General features: G+C 38.5%; 1 protein-coding gene and 1 non-coding gene across 4 annotated transcripts; both read left to right on the top strand.

The window, feature by feature from the left end:
* Window positions 1–1,962: 1,962 nt before the first annotated feature.
* On the top strand, window positions 1,963–9,725 carry LOC105395842. The gene is made up of 4 exons (XR_007267697.1): window positions 1,963–2,270; window positions 2,877–2,933; window positions 8,313–8,372; window positions 9,597–9,725. It is a non-coding gene; the product is annotated as an uncharacterized LOC105395842 (transcript).
* A 774-nt stretch (window positions 9,726–10,499) lies between these two features.
* LOC105382058 (uncharacterized protein DDB_G0284459) lies at window positions 10,500–20,669 on the top strand. 3 transcript variants are annotated; one of them, XM_048629858.1, is made up of 10 exons: window positions 10,500–10,826; window positions 11,175–11,269; window positions 11,760–11,840; window positions 12,829–14,703; window positions 15,128–15,247; window positions 15,593–15,726; window positions 16,493–16,606; window positions 18,486–18,710; window positions 19,554–19,708; window positions 20,453–20,669. In XM_048629858.1, exons 1-10 carry the CDS (start codon window positions 10,563–10,565, stop codon window positions 20,531–20,533), a joined length of 3,144 nt encoding a protein of 1,047 aa, XP_048485815.1. In that variant the 5' UTR covers window positions 10,500–10,562; the 3' UTR covers window positions 20,534–20,669. The 3 variants fall into 3 exon arrangements, with proteins under 3 accessions (XP_048485815.1, XP_048485816.1, XP_048485814.1); XM_048629859.1 differs by lacking the exon at window positions 16,493–16,606 and adding an exon at window positions 16,773–16,886 and having other exon boundaries at window positions 10,502–10,826; window positions 19,557–19,708; XM_048629857.1 differs by lacking the exon at window positions 16,493–16,606 and adding an exon at window positions 16,773–16,886 and having other exon boundaries at window positions 10,503–10,826.
* Window positions 20,670–21,521: the final 852 nt, after the last annotated feature.

Genomic DNA, 21,521 nt, shown 5'->3' on the forward strand with positions numbered 1-21,521 from the left:
AGTAGAATATAATAGAACATACATCTCTGCAGGAACTCAGCTGGATGCTAAGTGGCCTTAATGCTCTTTGCAACGTGTAGGCCTCCGTATGAACTTGGGCAAGACAAAAGTCATGTAGAATGTTCACATAAAACCGGAGCCGGTGATCGTTCGTGAGACAACTATCGAAGTTGTGCAATAATATGACTACCGGAGGCAGACTATTCGGCTAGGCAGAAGCATAGAATAACGAGACTAGCACTTGTAGGTATTTGTTATTCTATGGCAGAAGCAACTTCGACAAGGAGGCTGAAAGGCGCATCCAACAGTCTTCAACTATTGCGCCCTGCCAGTTATGAAATATGGTGCAGAGACGTGGACAATGATGGTGGGACTGGTCCACCGATTTAAAGTCACTCAGCGTGCTCTGGAGAGAGCTATGCTTGGGGTTTCTCTAATGGATGGTACCTATCAGAAAAGAGGTTATACGTCAGAGGACTAAGGTTACCAACATAGCTGTCAAAATATGCAAGCTTAGGCAGGTAGCCGGTAGTGGCTGGATTCGGAAGACCGAGGACCGAGTGTTGTGGCGCTCCTTGGGAGAGGCCTATGTCCAGCATTGGATGATTATAGGCTGATGATGATAACATGTACATTTCATATTATTATACCAATTAAAATATACTATGATTTAGCATAAAGTTGATAAAATATTCTATCATATCACATAATCTGTGTTAAATTACACAACACCATCAAAACCTCTAGCACCACAACCTAAAGATAGGTGCGATGACAAGAAAAGCGAGCGAGGAGGAGCGGTTAAGTGCACATGTTCATCAAAAGCGAAGCGGGGCTACATGGGGAGACGCTCTATGTTTATGTTTTGGTGCAAGGAGTTTTAACTGCGTTATTATTATTGGCGCTATGTAGGGGGACGCTTAGCTGACCAACATGTGCACCTAACCGCACCTATCTTTATATTTTGGTGCTAGGTGTTTAGCCGGTGTTGTATAATTCTGCACAGATTATGTCATATTATAGTATATTTTATGAATTTTACATAAAATGAACAGTATACATATTGCATATTATACCTTATGAAAATATAGATGTTATAGGTAAGGTTTATGATCAAGGTTTGTGAACGTTATTAGTGTGAAATGAAACATTTTGTTTTATACGTCGCAATACGGACCCCACAATGCTACTTAGAGAATTCCATACTATATTCTTATTTTTTATACATACTGTCGTTCTTTCTTTCGTTCCAATATCTATCCAAATATTTCTGCCATACATACCTGTCTAAGTTTGCGTTTCCCTCACAGTCTTTTTAAAAAATTGTAGTGGATTGATTCTTTCATTTACATTGTATACAGTTCTTTCATTGCCGTGAAAGTTTGTTTCATTGCCGTGGGCCTTTGTTTCATTGCCGTGGACGCTTGTTTCATTGCCGTGAACGCATGTTTCATCGCCGTGGCACGAAATTTTTAATCACCCGTATCTCGTTAAGTTTTTAACTTATCTGCTACCCATTTAGTAAGAACACTAACATTAACAAAAACTTTAATAAAAGCGTTTTTCTAATATAAAAAACCTTAAGATAAAAAAGTCCACGGAAATGAAGATTTTTTAGGACTTGTTGAAATCCACCCAGCTATATCTACACCGATACATAATTAATAGGTAAACAACAACCAGACACAAGGCAAACACAAGTACTCATCACACGAATGTTTGCGCTGGGCGGGATTCGAACCCGCGGCCCCAAGCTTCGGAAGCAGCTTCACTACCGCCTAAGCTACGGTGCCGTAGTTATTGTTCTGTGGGAGGCAAGGCAACGTCTCCTCAAACCATAGACAATACAGATGTAGTCTATGGCATAAAATCCCCGAACGAGGCCGATATTATTCTGAGCTCTATGCAGTCTATGGTATAAAAATTCCAAGAACAAAGTCATTTTTGTACCACCTAACGAGGCCGTTATTCTCTGAGCTTGATAAGACGGCGCGGCGCACTCACATCACAGGACTTTCAGTTTAGTTCCCGCTTTTGAAGTGACTTCAGTGGTGGCTTGGACTCTAGCACCATTTTCTGTGTTTCATTGTGCTCTCTAGATAAGTTTTGTGATGTGTACGGCTTGTACCGTGGATGCATTCTTGTGATTAAAACATTGAAATAGGTACCTACTTAATACCTAATTGACTAACTACCTCATACAATAAAATACCTAGTTACCTGCTACTAAAGGTAGATATTTAGGTATGGGGTCGTGTTGTTCATCTTTGGTAAGTAGGACATAACAAAATATATTCATTTGCTTTTCTTTTTGATTTCATTTCCTGTCAACAATTTTTTACTTAAGTATCGGCATTTCTACAGGATGTTGCGCAAATGAACCAACATTTTTTCGGTGATATTTTTTTTTAATGTCCATGTGCCGTCCAGCTGTAATTTGATTTACCTACTTATATCCTTACTAATATTATAAATGCGAAAGTAACTGTGTCTGTCTGTCTGTCTGTCTGTCTGTTACTCTTTCACGCCAAAACTACTGAACGGATTTGAATGAAATTTGGTATACATACGGTTTTGACCCTGGGAAAGAACATAGGCTACTTTTTATCCCGGAATTCCCACGGGAAAACTTTTTAAGGCGAAGCGAAGCGCGCGGGAACAGCTAGTAAATAATACCTGGCGGGACGAACTGGACAGATTTTTGCCGGATTGGCGTCTGGTCGACAACAGAGACGTGTAGAGTAAACATGGGGAGGCCTTTGCCCAGCAGTGGGACACCAAAATGGCTACATAAAAAAATAAAAAAATACCTGCAAACAAGACGAATAACTAAAAACTTGTAGGTACTTAATTTACTTTTAAATATATTGTTATAGGAGGAGCCGTCACCACCGTACAATGCGACAGCGACACCCAAGAGAGATTACTATACGGTATGTTGTTTTAGGGTTCCGTTTCTATAATGAAAAAAAAAACTCCACCTATCGGACCAAATGGATTGTCTTAAATGATAAATGTATGGAGAAACAGCGTCGGCAATGCCGATGGTGTAGTATAATTTAGTAGGTACTTACTAAGCACCTACTTACCTAATCCTAACTAAAATTATAAATGCGAAAGTAACTTTGTATATATATAGTATTTCACGCCAATACATTGGGACTAACATAACACTCTGGCGAAATGTGGGTGCAGCAATGCACCTCTGCCTACCCCGCAAGGGAGTACATTAGTACAAGGCGTGAGTGCGTGTGTGTGTGTGTGTTCACGCCAAAACTACTGAAATTTGGTATACATATTCTGGTCTGGTCTGGTCTGGTCTATGGTGGAAGCTCGCGGGAACAGCTAGTATTAGTTAGATAAGTTAGTTTAAGAAAATGTAAACTTTATGTGTGAAATAAAGAAAAAGATTATTAACGACGATGGAGTTAATTAACGCACTTGTGTGAATTTCTACACAAAGATTAGAATGCGATCCTGCGTCCGTTGCGTATGATGCCGAAAGATAGTAGACGCTTCCCTTAAAGGTCCTTATATCATTGAGTTTTAGTCCACCTACACACACGGTCTTTGGCCCGAGTTAGAAAATAACCCAGATGTCCACAATAAAACTACAGAAGTTGATACAGAGGTGGTATACCTACCTAGTAAGCGAAAAGAAGATGCCCGAGGAGTCATCCTCTAAACAACTTTTGATAATTCGCGAAAAAAAACTCCAACCATAGTAAAAAGTCACATAATACGTTTGTTAGTGGCCAACAAATTTTCTATGGAGATTCAAAAATATTTTTTTTTGTAGTACTTAATAAAGTTATTATTTAGAATGTCTCCCTCACCACACTAACTATAGGTACTTAAGTAACCTTTTTGCGACACCTGTAGATTACGATGATAATAGTAATCAGAACCAGCCTGTAGTGTAGTGTTTTGTTTACAAACTTGAGTGGCCGTAGTTTGTCACTTGAGAATGTCAAGATAGAATGCCCTGAAGGGCTAGCACGGGGCGCATTTAAGACAAAACTTGCAAAACTTTTGTCACGTCTTAAATGCGCCCCGAGACAAAAGTTTTGCATCACGCTCACTCGCATCGCGCAGCCTCAAGAACGAGCGCGACGGGTAACTTTTGTGACGTCATCATTGCGCCCCGTGCTAGCCCTTCTGATTGGCTGTCGCTATGCTAGCCTTATCTTCATCGGTATTTATGGAACCCCCATTAATTACTCTCTAATACTCGATGACGCATGTTAGAGCTTAGCATAATGATTGTTTAGAGTTAGAGCATAGTTCTTAGAATATGATTGTTTAGAGTGGCGACCGAATGGCGTAGTGGTTAGTGACCCTGACTACTGAGCCGATGGTCCCGGGTTCGATTCACGGCTGGGGCAGATATTTGTTTAAACACAGATATTTGTTCTCGGGTCTTGGATGTGCCCGTAAAATGGCAATAGGCCCGCCCCCTATTACATTGGGACTAACATAATACTCTGGCGAAAAGTGGGTGCAGCAATGCACCTCTGCCTACCCCGCAAGGGAGTACATTAGTACAAGGCGTGTGTGCGTGTTTTTTTTTTTTTTTAGTTCTTAGAATATGATTGTTTAGAATGGGCCCTTTTTGTAACTGTTGTGTCAGCCCCAGCCCCTTTTTGCGTGTTACACCACGACACACGTGTTGTGTCTAGCAGGTATAGTGCCACAATCTTATCTGTTCCGGTGGCGACGTCGCTGTCATGGAATCCAGTGATGCCATCGATTAAATTTTGCCTATTTCTGGTTTAAACGACAATGCATTTCTGCTATTACCTATTGTTATAATTTTAAACCAGAAATAGGCAAAATTTAATACATTCATAAGTATAGATAAATCAAAATATAGGGTCGATAGTAAATGAAAGTGGATATAATATATCAAACGACATTTGTTGTATGGAAAATTTGTCCACGGCGAACAGAAATAAGATTAGTTCTGATTTTGTTCTGCTTCTGATATAGGAGATTAAATCTAGATTACAATGGTATAGGTAATATATGTGGGTCGTGAGAATAACGAGATAGATATACTTAAAAAAAACTATTAATTAAGTATTATTTTTGAACACTTTATTTTACATTTTCTAAAGTAACAAGAATCAAAGCATACAATTAAAAGAAGTTCAGACAGTGTGCAAAGGCTAATTCATCATCATCATCATCATCTCGACCCATCACGTCCCCACTGCTGGGGCACGGGTCTCCTTCCAAAGGCTAATTGTTAAAAAGCAATTTCTTTCAGCCAACTCTTGATAAGTTGGGAAAACAATGACATGTCATAAATCATCATTATTTCGTTTAAAATCGCTGCAGGTGCGCGAAATTCTTCTTGGTATATTGCCTAAGATTTAAAGTATTATGTCACGTCCTCACACCTGTAACCAAAGAAAAATAAAGATTATATACTTACTACTAACCTTTATATTAGATTATAACTTACTAACCCATCCCGTCCCCACTGCTGGGGCACGGGCCTCTCGGGAAAATATTTCATAAAATTACATGGAGTATATATGGGTAAAATTATTCGTCATATTTGGCAACACTAACCTGTAGCCGCTGCAACTCGTTCTTCCGATTTTTCAAACGGAATTAAAGGCGCCTGAATACGTTATTCTTCCTGCATAAAAGCCAATATATATAGTACTACTTTTCTTGCATCACATTACAGCGTTTTTGGCAGTATTTCACCCAGAAAATCACAAAACAAATTAAATAACGTAGCGTCAGCTTATTCGCAGAAATTGACAACTCAAATAACGCACAGAGTATGAAATGACGTTTGACAATGACGTCTCTTTGTTGCACATTTTGACCACCGGAACAGATAAGATTGTGGCACTATACTAAACTTAGGTGTTTAAAGATTGTGCCTAAAGAGTTTTAGACGAAACGAGCCTTATGCCACATAAGTCTTGGCAAAGTGATGGTTCGGCCAAAAAAGTTTAGACCATACGAGTTATGCGAAATGAGTTTTGGTCAATAAAGATTATGCGAGATGAGCGGAACCCGTCTAGACCATATGTAGTTAACTATACCAAATTTGATTCAAATCCGTCCAGTAGTTTTGGCGTGTAAGAGTAACAGACAGACAGACAGACAGACAGACACATTTACTTTCGCATTTATAATATTAGGTATGATTATGATTTCAGTGAACGGCACGACCTAAGAACCGACCACATTATCAGTCGCGGCCGACAGCCGCGTCCGCTAGTGTGTCGGCGCCTTAAGACATCTGTCAAAACCCTTATTACATTCGAATAAGGGTATAGTGCCACAAACGGGTTCCGCTCATCTGGCATAATCTTTATTGACCAAAACTCATTTCGCATAACTCGTATGGTCTAAACTTTTTTGACCGAACCATCACTTTGCCAAGACTTATGTGGCATAAGGCTCGTTTCGTCTAAAACTCTTTAGGCACAATCTTTAAACACCTAAGTTTCGTTTGCTAAAATTTATGTTCGTCTATACCTATGTATAATCTTGTTTCTCCTAATGTTTTCTTAATAAATAATATATTAAGTATGTAGTAAATGTACAAATTGTGGTATTTTTCTCCTACATCCCGAAAATCACGATATAGTATGATCAAAAAATCGAAAGTTAACGACCAATATAATTATTACAAACCCCATGAGATCGAAACCTAAAAATAGGTGCGACGACGAGCAAAGCGAGGAGGAGCGTGTTATGTTCATCAAAACCAAAGCGGAGCGGAGCGTTTTCCAAACAGAGGAAACAATACAAGGCACCAGTTTGCGCTATGTAGGGGGACGCTCCGTCAAAGTTAAAGCCAAACGAATATTATTACTTTGTATAAACCTATGCCATAGCATTATTAGGCTATTCAAGATTTGGCCATACCATTATTAGGCTAAACAATGTTATGCCAAATAATTTATTACTAATCGAGATTTATGCCATACGATTTTCGGCGTAACGAGACTTTGACCAAACGTTACTATGCAATACGAGATTAGGCAAAAAAATCTTATGCCAAAAAAGGTAGAACCGGTCTAGACCCTGACAAAGAACATAGGCTACTTTTTATCCCGGAATTCCCACGGGAAAACTTTTTAACACGTTCACGGACAATTGAAGATTGGGAAATATTTTGATATGACACCTAAAAATCCCATACATTTTATCGTTACGCCTTGAAACGTATTGTCATATTTCACTATATTTTATTTACGTAATGTGACAGTTACGGCCATAGACGGTATCGTCTATAAGCAAGTTTGCCACATCATACATATCGAACAATGCGTATAGTGACATCTACGGCTACAGGCGTTACCGGCAGTTATTTTCTAAGTCCGAATCCTCTTCAAAAATGTTTGTACGCTTTCCAGACCTCGGTTTATAATTTCTGCATGCCATTTAAAAAAATAAAGGTGATGTACTAAGAGTATACAAAAGGTACATCGACAAAAACACAATTATTTCCGTTCCTCATTACAGTTTTATATTCGCTTTTCTATGCTCTATTTAAGTAATTATAGTATTTAAATCGAATAGTAAGGTATCCTATATGCAAATCAGTATATTTTTTTTATTGATTTATCATTTATTTACCTCGTAATTTGCCACAAAATTACCAGCCCATCACACGTTTTACACAATATTTCCACGACGCTCGCGCCGTGACACCAAAATTTTGGAAGATTATTTGTATTTGTAACGGTTACGGCTACAGGCGGTATGTCACTATAAAGTTCACTTATGTGTGGGCAAAAGAACCCCCCACAACTTGTTTGTTATGACACCTAGAAACAAATGAATTAGCACAATACGACATTAAACCATGTATCTCCTGTTAAGACTATGGAAATGAAACGGCTGTTAACGGATCGTCCGTTTTAACCAATAGAAGTTGGACGGCCACAGGCGCGTAGTCATATTGCAAGGACATTTAATTACGGCTCTCGACGGATTGTCCGTGAACGTGTAAAGACGAAGCGAAGCTCGCGAGAACAGCTAGTCTAATATTTGTATATTAACGGTCGAATGGCGTAGTTGTTAGTGGCCCTGACAGCTATGCCGAAGGTCCCGGGTTCGATTCCCGGCTGGGGTAGATATTTGTGTAAAGACAGATATTTGTACTCGGGTCTTGGGTGTTATATTATATTTATACTTAAAATGTATCTATCTATGTATTTGTGTATATATATCTGCAGTCCGATACCCATAACACAGGCTCTGCCTAGCTTGGGGTCGGATGGCCGTGTGTGAGATGTACCCACATATTATTAATATAAAACTTAATTTTGTTTCAGCCGGAGCAGCCCCCAGCGTACGCCCCAAGAGCCATAACAGTGCGCAGAGATTATTCTACGGTTTGTTGGATATTTTATCATCTATAAATACCTATAACTACTTACTTTTATTTTATTTCTTTATGTTTAAGGTTGCCTGTTAGAGATCGCTCCTAGCGATAAGGCCGCCTATTGTTCATTGTTCCTAGTTTATAAGTTCTCTTTGTATGTTTTAATTTGTGAGACCAATAAAAGAGACCAATAAAATATAAGTATTCTATTCTATAACTCGGACAACATATAAGGACAATGTTGGGAAGACTGACATATAACTAAGTAAGGTGCAGGTGGGTAATGCCGAATTTCGGGTAATTCCGATTTTTGCCGTTTTTTTTCCAAACGCAGCCATACTTTGAACCGTGGAACCATTCACCTTTATAGCAACTTAATCTTCTACTTCGCTTGGGTTGACTGAGGGTGCTAGAACCGATCGGAATAATCCACCGGCACCTTACTTTTCTCAAGAAATTTTTACTCATTCAGGCTATCATAATCATTGCATCTATCCTGTCTCTGTCTGCAGCGTGCTGTCTCGCCGCCGCGGTCTCAAGGCCCGTTCTACGGGGAGTACAAGTGCGGCAATTGCGGCCGGCACTGGCCCAGCCGCCTGTCCTGGCCCGACTCCTACCAGCTCTGCAAGCGGTGCCGCTGCAGAGTCTACCCGTATAGTCAGGTAGAAGAGAGTTCATTTTACTCAGAATAATAACGGCCACGCTTCGCGCATCCTCAACTATTTTTGTTCCAAGCCTTTGGAAATGCGTGAGAAAAAAATCTTCTCAAAGCGCATATTCTCCGCATATTGCAGCACAATCGAGACCTGACGTCAGATGATAAAATGGCGACTGACTGGGCACACCAAGAGCAGAGCAGAGCAGAGCATATTGTGAAATCATTGAAAAATTAATCTTATGATAATTCCATACATTTCAAAATTGAATACACGTCCCAACTTGATGCTCGACCATGCTCGAGCTTTCTAGTAAATGTTCGAGTATGCGTTCTAAAGTTTGCTCGACCATGCGCGAGCATTTTGCAGTTCGGTGTGCGCTGACGCTAAGGCGCCATCACGCCATTTGTGATTAGCTTGCACTTTTTCTCCTCATTTTCCATAGAGAAGAAAATTTTATTTCTGTGAATTTCCAAAAGATATTTAGAAGAAGTTTGGAAGTTATCCCATTTCACCCTATTTTTTATTTAATAATTAATGCAAGCCCATCTACAAATTATTGTTTTTTTAACCTACAGAGGGAGCTGCGAAGTGGAGACTTAACGAAGGATCCAGACAGCTCGAAAGACCATCCCAAGGAGTTCTGTGGCAAATGCCGAGCTCTAGGCCGGTACTGCAATCCGGGGGCTACTAAGATTAAGCAACGTTACTGATGCTTAACCTAGTGTTTGAGTTCATGTTGAACTCGTCACTGTTGGAATGCTACTTAGCGTAGACCATATAGACTTATGGTATATATGGTAGTTACTTAAATACGTCTATGGCATAGACTAATATTTAAAGTACCTACCAGCTTAATTAATCGTTTATAGTTAGATTTTTATATTTTTTTACAATAGTAAAAAGTTAATGATAAATTAAGACTTTATATTACAATCTAATTACCTATTAGATTATGTTTCGCCTTGGTGAAATATAATTGCCCGGATTGAATCTAAGAAAATTTAGTACTTAAGTACTTTTTTAAGTAAAATATACCAAATCAAATGTAAAAGTATAAGATAACTAGTAATGTATGTTATTTACATAAGTAACTACTTAACTACTTGTATATACTTACTTAACTATTACATAATAAATCATAAGACGTTATTAAGAAATAAACGATTTATTATTATGAAGTTCCTCATTCTCTAGTCTAATGATAGTCAAAAAAATTATTTAGTATCGAACCTCTCGAAGTAGAAACTACTTCTATGATCGAACCATCATCGAACCGTGACTTGTGCTAACGAATCTTCTTTTGTGAAATCTAACAACGAGCTCAGAATAATAACCTCCTCATGTTTGCCTTACAACAAAAAATAACCCAAGTCCCGCGTGGCCACGTATGAAAAAAAATTACAAGAAATGAACAGACGAAAGAGAAGGCCTTAAGATTCCATACATTATATAACAATATTATTATTATACATTATACAAAGTCTGAGTATTAAATACGCCCAGGCAGTATGAGATAATGCCCTTAGCCTTTTCCGTTATACATGGAAAAAAAAACTAAAAATAGAAAAATAAAAAAGTCGTCGCGTTTATTTCCTCTATGGCAATGGCGGGATAAAATCGGTTTTGTTTTGTGCGTAGTTGATTTTGTTATTAAAATCCTATTTTATTGTACAATTAATGAAATGGCTACAAATTTCTTTATACACAAAAGTGGAAGGTGGTTGCAGCTTGATTTGGAGGATGCTTCTATCGACGGGATACGGGAGAAGCCCCGATTTCTGTATGTTAGCAAAGGGACTCTACAGGTTTGTTTATAATAATTTTACTACTAGATCTAAATACCGATTGCAGACCATGAACTGGAAAACGCAGTGTCGAATGCCCTCCAGATGCCAACCCACCACTGCACACTCACCTTATTTCTATAGGCATGCTGGTGCATGGCTGGATTCGTACACATGACCTCATGAACAAATGCTAGTTTAGCTTTTAGTTTCGTAAGTGTTTGACACTGACCTCCAACACGCTAAGAAGATCATGAAATAGATGATGTTAAAAATATATTTTTAATAATGAAGAACCAAATGAACTACTAATGGTTGTATTAAACCGATTGCACATTGGCAAACTAACTATGAAAAATATATTTTCAGGTCATCCCCACTTCCCTTATCCTGCGGGGTCTGAAAGCATTACATTCTGGAGAGAAGAGCGCTGTTAGAGCTGGACTCATATTGCCAAAGCACAGGTATTGAACCACATTTTGAAGTAAGGTAAATTTAAGATTCATCATCAAAAACAGTCATCCACTGCTGGACATAGGCTGAAGATTTGGATAAACCATCTTAGTCTCCTTGCTTCTAAGATTAACAATATACAAGCCAATCATTTCAAAAGGAAGGATATGCTAGTCAGATTGTTTTGTGAAAAGAAAATGACATCCGCTGGCTGGCCCAAATTTACACAAATTATGACAGATTCATGAGATTTTATGGCCAACGCAAGGGTGCCATTTACTAGAGCGGCGGGGCTGTCCTTACGCTAGTAATATATAAGTCAATGATAGAAACAAGATAGTGTGTCAAAAACCAAGCAAAAATTATTTTGCACTGACGAGTGTCAACTCCATCTAGTTTGAATTAAAATATTGTTAAATCTCATAGTGATAATGATACCTGAGTGGTAGCATGTTTCGTTGTCCCCAACTGTACCAATTATTAATGTTATTGGTGTTGCAGGAAACACAAGAAGCACAGAAGACACAAGCATAGACGCTCCTTAAGCCACTGCTGCAGATGTGAACACGGGAACGGCCCGAGGTATGTAATGTATTTGACGATGGAATGGTGTAGTGATTAGTGACCCTGACTACTATGCCAAAGGCCCCAGGTTCGATCCTCGGCTAGGGCAAATATTTGTTTAAAGGTATTTGTACTCGATTCTTGGGTGTTAATATTATGTTTCTATCTATATGTATCAATGTATCAGCTGTCTGATATTATAGGCTCTGCCGAGCTTGGGGTTAAATGGCCGTGTGTGAGATGTCCCCACATAGATATTAGGGCATTCAAAATACATTAGAACTGGGTTTTGCATACAATAAAGTGTGTATAATGATATTATAAATAATGTAGGTACAAAATCAGTAAAAATATTCCATTGTGATAGATAATTTTTGGATGTTAATACAAATAGGTATATGAAAATTATTATTATGACTAAGTCAGCAGTTATGAGTTATATTTACTTTGAAGCAGTCAACACCTCATGTAACCTACTTTACAACAGGTGACTCAGCAAATATATTAACAAATATTCAGTTTAATTTCAACATGATTGCATTACTTTAAAGAGCCATCTTTTATATTAAAATTTGCAAGCATAGCATAGCACATAGAAGTACATACTTACTAGTCACTTTATGAGTTACTAGCTGTTCCCGCGCGCTTCGCTTCGCCTTAAAAAGTTTTACCGTGGGAATTCCGGGATAAAAAGTAGCCTATGTTCTTTCCCAGGGTCTAGACCATATGTATACCAAATTTCATTCAAATCCGTTCAGTAGTTTTGGCGTGAAAGAGTAAGAGACAGACAGACACAGTTACTTTCGCATTTATAATATTAGTTAGGATTAGGATTCCATTGATTCCACAGACCATGTACAGGCATTTAAATTAAAGCAAAGAAACATACAGACGCTATTTCTCCATACATTTATGAAAATCCGTTTGGTCCAATATGTACAATACCGTTAGGCGGATGCTTACCTTTACTACTATCTACTTCACCGCATTAATTTGTGTTTTCCAGTTGCATCCAACCAACGATTCTCACCACGAATGTGAAGAGCATATCAGACGCAGTCACACAGACAAACACGCATAACCCAACACAAACTCCTGTAGTGGACAAGAAAAATGATATTCACAAAGAGTATAAATCATTACAAATACAACCCAAAGCTGTCAAAAATAGTGTTGATAAAAGGGCTATGGGGTCAGATTCTGACACACCATGCAAAGAACTGTACATAGATATTCAAGATATTGAATACATAAAATCAGTCCTGGCCCAAAACCCTCAGTTCTTAGGTCCCTTTGATGAGGAAACATTCAATAAAGATTCAGCATACAGAAATGTGATTCTGTTTCAACTGAACCCGTTAGTTAAAATCGAAAGGGTGATAAATCTCGAGAGGTTACTAGGGAACAATGATTTGTCTCTGGTTGAATTTGCTGCTCTACTCGGACTGACTCATGTGACTGCAAAAAAGTCAAAAGACTACGCGTACAAGACTAGACAGAAAGTTAACGAAGCTCACGATAATTATCGACAGATGAAACAATTGAAAAAACAAACATTGTCTATCAGTAGTGATGATGATAAAGAAAATGAGCAAAGCAGAGAGAAAACTTTAAAACCACAAGTGGCTACTTCCCGCGCGGAAAGAGTTAAAAAGTACATGACAAGTTTCAACAGGGCTAGAGGCAAGAAAGGGAGATTTCTGAAAAAGTCATCAAATGTCAAAGGTCATTCCGGTAATGACAGGTTACAAAAAAAACTTGATAACAAAGCTGTGGTGAGAGCTATTCATGACGATAGCAGCGATACTGATGTTAGTTATGATAATGATCATAAGAAATTGATCAAGAAAATTACTAACGTTAATAGCAGTGACAGTTATAATTTTATTATGTCGAAACATGACCGTGGAGCTGCTAAAGAGGATGCAGCGATCGAGGGAAGGGTCACCAGAAGATCGATATTGAGTGGAGACGTTAAAAATGTGGTTAATAATAAAGAAACTATAAAAAAACAAAACGAGTCCAATAATAAGAAAAATCAGATGAATAGTTCGTCTAGTGACGAAGATCAACTTAGCTTAAAACATTTGTCCAGCAAAAGAAATAAAAAAGCTAAGTATGACGAAACTGAAAATTCTAGCAGTGATGGAAATGACACTTCTAACAGTGATCAAAGTACAGTTACTACTAAAAGACAATCTGCAAGACTGTCAGAAGTCGCCAAATCTAAAATTATTGTTCTAAGTACCGACAGTGAAGAAGAATCGGAGAATGCTAAATGTACAAGTAACAGAAAACCAACCAATAATAATGGTAACGAAAATAAAGCTGCTAAAAGACCTTTTATTCAAACTGATGCGAGCGACAGCGAAACTGAATTTGTGACAACTAAATACGCTTCACAAAGCAAGAAGAAAGACAAAGTTAACGAAAAACTGTCATTAAGCAATGCTGACAAACAAATTCAAGGAAGAAACAAAGATACAGATAAAAGGGCAGGAAATGACAGGAAAAGGCCCAAATTAAATGAAGATAACAGTGAGAAAGAGTCCAAAAAAGACAGTGATAGTTCAGAAACTGTTGAAAATTCAGTTATAAAGTCGAAAAGGCTGAGTAGAACTGATACTAGAGGGGAGAAAAATAATGCTGATACAATGGCTAGACCAATCAGCCAAAATAGCAAGAGAAATGAAGATATCGATAAAAATGCAACAAATAATACGAAAAAAACTAAATTAAATGACGACAAAAGTGAGAAAGGGTCCAAAGAAGACAGTGATAGTTCAAAAAGTCATCCCGAGGCGGTTACTAAACAAAAAAATACTAATATTAATATCAAATCTGATACAAGGATTAAACCAAACAGCCTAAAAAGCTCCAGGTAATTTATTTTGTTATACTCTCTCCACTCACAGATATTCTTGATTCACATTAGTTCCTGAAGGCTGAAGGCTTAGTGGGAGTTTTAGCCCATATAATATACTAGCTGTTCTCGCGAGCTTCGCTTGGCCTTAAAAAGTTTTCCCGTGGGAATTCTGGGATAAAAAGTAGCCTATGTTCTTTCCCAGGGTCTAGACCGTATGTATACCAAATTTAATTCAAAACCGTTCAGTAGTTTTGGCGTGAAAGAGTAACTGACAGACAGACAGACACAGTTACTTTCGCATTTATAATATTAGTTAGGATTAGGATGTATTATAATGAAAGTTGCTCAATATGATTGGTACATTCACCTGCCAATGCCTATGTCACTTATAAAATTCATCCCTGTGCTTTGTTTAAAACTAAAACATTTATGATTTCAGTGAAGGCAGTTCGAATAGTCTAAACATTTTCAAGAAAAAAATGGCTTCCCTAGCATCCAAGAAGTTGGGCATCAAGAACAAGACCAAATTTAAACCTATGAAGCCTGGAATTCAGAAAGGGTAAGTACTTATGTACATATGTACTTATATACATTATAGCTAGATTGTTAAATAATTGTCGGTACGCATGGTTAATACTGTGCATAAAATACTGAATAACCTAACCAACTTAAAAAACCTCCCACTTTCTACACTAAAAGTCGCATCGCATAACTTTTGAACAGCTAAGCCGATTTTCATTAAAAATAGGCAGGAAATCAAACTAAAAAATATCAAAAATCTGTTCAGTTATTTGAGAGCTACGCTATCACAGACAGATACACACAATACACGTTAAACTTACAACACCCCTCTTTTCGTTCACAGTTAAAATATATATCTGTACCACCCTGTATCTATCTACAGGGCGTCATCCTACACGTCTCTTGAAGACCACGCGATCATATCGTGGGTGTCTCTGGGGCAGCGAGCGCGGGGCGTCAACGGCAACCAGGTGTGGAAGGAACTGGAGAAGGAGTACGAGAGGATCACCGGCACACGTCAGTATATACCTCCTTTATACAGGGTGTTGCAAAAAGGGAGTCGAGAATTTCCAAATCTCGTAGAACTTTTTGTTTAGAATAACCCCCTGAGTCACTCCTTTTCGGCTTAGTATACCCTATAGAGGATCACCGGCACACGTCAGTATCCTTATCCTTACTAATATTATAAATGCGAAAGTAACTGTGTCTGTCTGTCTGTCTGTCTGTCTGTCTGTTACTCTTTCACGCCAAAACTACTGAACGGATTTGGATGAAATTTGGTATACATATGGTATAGACCCTGAGAAAGAACATAGGCTACTTTTTATCCCGGAATTCCCACGGGAAAACTTTTTAAGGCGAAGCGAAGCTCGCGGGAACAGCTATATTAAATAAATTGGTCTGCAATAAATGATTCATTATTATATTATCAAGTCTGTTTTAATCTCAGATACTAAATCAAAGATTCTGAACGATTCCACAGCATTCGATTGTCCCGCCAATAGAATGATACTTCACTAACTGCCAGTTTCTATAACTCTATCTATCTATAACTGGTAGTTACTTTCATACGATTTAGACAGATTCTTAATTTTTATTATGTCAAAATCGTATGAAAGTAACTACCAGTTATGGATAGATAGAGATACTTATAGAAACTGGCAGTTAATCGCGGGACAATCGACTGTTGGTGAATCGTTCAGGATCTGTTAATTTAATATCTGAGATAAAAAACAGTCTTTTTTAATTATACGATTTTATAGTAAACACTCTATAATTGCAGATCGCTCGTGGCACTCATTGCGCAACCGCTACCTACGCTACGTGCTACCGTCACTCGGAGCCCTGTGCGTGGAGCCCGCCGTCGCGAGCCGCCTCCGAGCCGCCGCCGCTAAAGGTAGGTTGACTGGAAGACATCGCTATGAGCATGCAGTCCTAGTAAGCAAACTGGAGAAGTTAGAGATTCTGTTTACCTATGGGTTTCACTAGATGGCGCTGTCGTCTCCACTCTATATCGCGGTATGGTTTGGTTTAACTACCCAGACTATATTCTTTAAACTAAGATCGCTCCTGGCACTCTTTACGCAACCGCTACCTGCGCTACATCCTACCGTCACTCGGCGCGCTGTGTGTGGAGCCGGCCGTCGCGAGCCGCCTCCGAGCCGCTGCTGCTAAAGGTGGGTTGACTGAGAGACATCGCTGTAAGCCCCTTATCACAGCAGACTGAGTAAGAAAGTTGTAGCTGGTAAAGATTTTGATTACCTATGGATTTCACTAGATGGCGCTGTCGTCTCCACTCTACATCGCGGTATGGTTTGGTTAATGGGTTTCACTAGATGGCGCTGTCGTCTCCATTCTACATCACGACATGGTTTGCAGGGGGGGGGGTCAGTGCCTTAATGGCTGAACTTTTAGTAGAAGGTAGCGCCATCTCTTTATATTACTCTAAATACCAAAAAAGATGTAAGATGGCGTTATGAACAAGACCATAGAACAATAACAAGACACATACATAAGTAGTATTTGAATGTCAACATTGTCATGATCTATGGCTATTATGAAGAAATTGCGTGTCAGTTCAGTTGTCTTACAATGTCTCCCAAATAACATGTTAATTTTTTGTAAAAAAAAGCCTATATTCTCGGTATATCGTTATTTATAAATTTTATGTACAAATAAAAATAAATATGATGAAGAAAAAGCATCTTTATCCGCTAAAAGTGTTTTTATGAAATTCTTGCGACCTGACATTGGAGGATTTGCTTCTCTTGGGAAACATAAACTAGCAAAACATGAATTGGTTTTCATGGTGAAAGGAATAAAAAAGGAATACACACACCAACTCGCATATTATTTTACAAGTGACATGAACAAAACTGAACTGAAACATTGTTATATGCGAGGTAATAAAGAATTATATAATAATTTGTTTTTTATTTATTGTTGCATGTAGGTAGGTACTAGGGCATGCAATACCGGAACAATTTTCAATACCGGTATTGAGTTCCGGTATTACAACTCAATACCGGGATTCCGGTATTAATACCGGTATTAGACATCCTTGTAATAAATGGAATATAAAGTGTTTAAAGGTTGTATACGTCAAAATAAAACAAGAAAATGCAATCCTATTCTGTATTTTGTTGTAGATTTTTACGAGAATTAAGTTTTGGAGTTTAAATTTTAGAATAAATTATTTTTTTACATCCGGTGTCAGTTTACGCATGGTCAACAGTAGATTTCTAGGCGCCGAAAACTGCATTAAACGATTGGGAACAAGTGCGCTTTCACAGTATATAGGAACACAAGGCTAACTAAATCTTATTCGCTTTATTAATAGCCTAAAAAAGTCCGATTCCGGTATTAATTCAATACCGGTATTAACTTTCAATACCGGTATTGAAAAAAGCTGGAATTTTGTCCGGGATCCCGGTATTACGAATACCGGTATTGCGGTATTGCATGCCCTAGTAGGTACATAAATATGTAGATTGAACTTACATTTAGCTAATAAATGTAATGAGGCTGAGAAATATAAAGAGATGGTGCTGTTCAGTATGACGTATAGAGTATGACAAAAAACTCCTCGAGATGGCACTCTTTTCACAATTATTTATTTTTTCTCTATGATGGTTTGGTTTCCGAAAATATGGTGTTTCTAGATGATTTACAAAGCTCTTGAATTGTTATTAAAAACCTTTTCTAAGTTCTATGGATCGAATGTGAAAATACCTAATTTAAATATTTTTAACGCATTTCTTATCTAATTCTCACAGGAAACATAAAGCTAGCGCGCAAGGCGTCGCTCAACAACGGCAACGCCGAGAACTCGATACTCCGGATGACTCCAGTGATCAGTGCCAGCAGCCGGAGACCTAGACCAGACCGGAGTTTGGACCTAGAGCCAGGCACACCGGGCAAACCTGACGAGAGATCGAGGGCTAGAGATCCAGGCACAGGAGGCAAGGCAGGGGACGAGATACCGAAGTCTAGGGAGAAAGGTAGGTTGACTATAATATGCCATTGCTGTTCCATATGTCACTGGAAATTTTTCATTGCTCGTGTGTGTAGTATACAAAATGTGCATAAAATAATACAGTGGAATTTTTTGAAAGAAAGAAAGAAAAAGGCATTTATTTCGTCCAAGCCACAAAACATATAAATAAAACAAATAAAAATACACAAGGTTACAAAGTGTCTCAAACAAAATGGTCACCGTCTCAACATAATTTCCGCGAATAAATTTTGCTTCTCCATACAAACTTGGTTGACCATGCCATGCGACATTTTTACTATGAAAGGAACATTTTTACCTATTCCTCAACACTTTTGAACAAATAATATATATACAGGGTGTTGCAAAAAGGGTATACTAAGCCGAAACCTACATGTGCGGCTAGGTTTCGGCTTAGTATACCCTTTTTGCAACACCTGTATCCTAACTAATATTATAAATGCGAAAGTAACTGTGTCTGTCTGTCTGTCTGTTACTCTTTCACGCCAAAACTACTGAACGGATTTGAATGAAATTTGGTATACATATGGTCTAGACCCTGAGAAAGAACATAGGCTACTTTTTATCCCGGAATTCCCACGGGAAAACTTTTTAAGGCGAAGCGAAGCTCCCGGGAACAGCTAGTATAATATAAAGCTAAGTTTTTTCTTTTCGACTAGCAGTTCCACCTAGTATTTACTCCAAAACAAACTGTCGCATTTATAATACACTAGCACTTTTACTTAAATCGCCTGTTGCCATTTTCTACATTAATTAGTATGCAAAGGCGGACTTATTGCAAATAGCTATTTCTACCAACCAACCTTTATACTATGGTTTCTTTCTCCAGCAGCGTCCCCTAGAAAGTCGTCAACGCCGAAGATCCGCCTGCGATCGCCGAAATCTCCGAAGAAAGTCAAGGCTCTTCGGTCAAGCCCCATTAATAACAGTCCCACGTATTCGGACTTGACCAAGAGGTTTATGGACAAACGAAGCTCAGGACAGGTAAGACATTGTGGGATATTTACTGTTTAATTACTTACGTAATATTATGTTATACCACTGTTCCCGCGAGCTTCGCCTTAAAAAGTTTTCCCGTGGGAATTACGGGATAAAAAGTACCCTATGTTCTTTCTCATTGGTGTAGACCGTATGTATACCAAATTTCATTCAAATCCGTTTAGTAGTTTTGGCGTGAAAGAGTAAGTGACAGACAGACACAGTTACTTTCACATTTATAATATAAGTTAGGATTATCAGCTGCGATACAAGTCCAAAATTCGTAGAACATAAGTTGTCCAGATTGACCCCCTAAGTCTCCCCCTTTCGGCTTAGTTAACGACTTTTGTTAGACCCTGTATAAACTGCACAATAGTAATCTATTTTACCACCTTCATAACCCAATGGGACGTATGACCGACGCCACTGGAGAGAGTTAAGCGCAGATTGTTTTACTCCGAAACAATTCAAAGTATCGGCATCGTAGATAGTAGTGAAGCTGCTTCCGAAGCTGGGGGCCGCGGGTTCGAATCCCGCCCAGGGTAAAAATTTGTGTGATGAGCATTTGTGCTTGCCTTGTGTCTGGTTGTCGGTTATATATTCAATATGTATCTATCTATGTATTAGTATAGATATATCAGCTGTCCGATTCCCATAACACAGGTTCTGCTAGCTTGGGGTCGGATGGCCCATGGGTTTATTTATTTATAAAGTAAATTGTAAATCACATTTTATCTCTCGTCATTGCAGTTATCTCGTGACCCCACGCCGCCAGAACCAGAAGAGAAGCCATCGAAGTCTCGACGCCTATTCAACCCTAAAGCTATTTGATATACGGTCAAAATTCGCCACCGAACGTCCACAGCAGATACAGACACTTCACACTTATAAAACCCCTATTTTTCTTCGGCGGTTAAAAACTGCTCGGTACAGTATGATCGAGGGCTCTCGTGTCTCAGCTGAGTAGTGGAATTTTATCATACTTAGCATCTTTCTCTATGAGAGAAACAGTGGTAAGATTTCGCCTTGTGTACATTCTAATAAAGCCGTGTACAGACCGGCCCATCGAACGCCCAACTATGGATATTTATCATTCATAATACAGGGCAGACTGCAGCAATGAAGGTCAACGAAACCCGTTCCTTGGCCGGTCTGTACGCAGCATAATACCTCTTGTGTTACCTTTTTTCAACTAAAACGATGACTTTACAAAAATCGTATCGTAAAGCATAATCATTATTTTGAAGTATAGACTGTACAGAAACGTATAACTTGAGTTTATAATTATTTATAAGATGACTTTGTTTTTATATCTGATTCGAAGCGGAAAATTTTGTTTGGTTAAACTATTTTAAGTTTTCTTTTGAATAAATGTAAAAAAACAAATGTTTCTATTTTATTGCAGTACTTGCTTTACCTTAACATGTTTTTCAGTGAGAATTTCGGGATAAAAAGTAGGTTATGTACGCCCCCTAGGGTCAGATACCTTATACCCAATAGTTTTTTCAACGGATCAACAACTCCCTACTAAGATTTTCTTTGACTTCGGCGAAAATAATGTACAAATTATGTGGAGTAATAATAATTATGTAGTATTTAGTTAGTTTTGAGCTGCATCGGCCCGTCGTAGTGTTTGAAGTTGATTTTCTTCCGTTTTCCGAGCACCGACCTGATGAGGGCCACTTCGGACTTCTTCACCACCATGCCGCGTCTAGATGGCGCCACTATCGCTTCCCGCGATGGCGCTACTGGCTGACCGGAAATGGCTGGAATATTTTTAAAAAAGCGAGTAAGCATTATAGTTGTCTAGCTAGATGCA

The sequence above is a fragment of the Plutella xylostella genome, chromosome 24, assembly GCF_932276165.1.
Source record: "Plutella xylostella chromosome 24, ilPluXylo3.1, whole genome shotgun sequence".
In the NCBI taxonomy this organism is placed as follows: domain Eukaryota; kingdom Metazoa; phylum Arthropoda; class Insecta; order Lepidoptera; family Plutellidae; genus Plutella; species Plutella xylostella.

What these genes read in the sequence shown, in the direction of transcription:
- LOC105382058 (XM_048629858.1), top strand. Translation starts at nt 10,563, where the DNA reads ATGGAAAAAAAAACTAAAAATAGAAAAATAAAAAAGTCGTCGCGTTTA. An exon ending in TTAGCAAAGGGACTCTACAG is followed by an intron (nt 10,827 to 11,174) that starts GTTTGTTTATAA and finishes ATATATTTTCAG; the next exon opens with GTCATCCCCACTTCCCTTAT. An exon ending in AAGCCTGGAATTCAGAAAGG is followed by an intron (nt 15,248 to 15,592) that starts GTAAGTACTTAT and finishes ATCTATCTACAG; the next exon opens with GGCGTCATCCTACACGTCTC.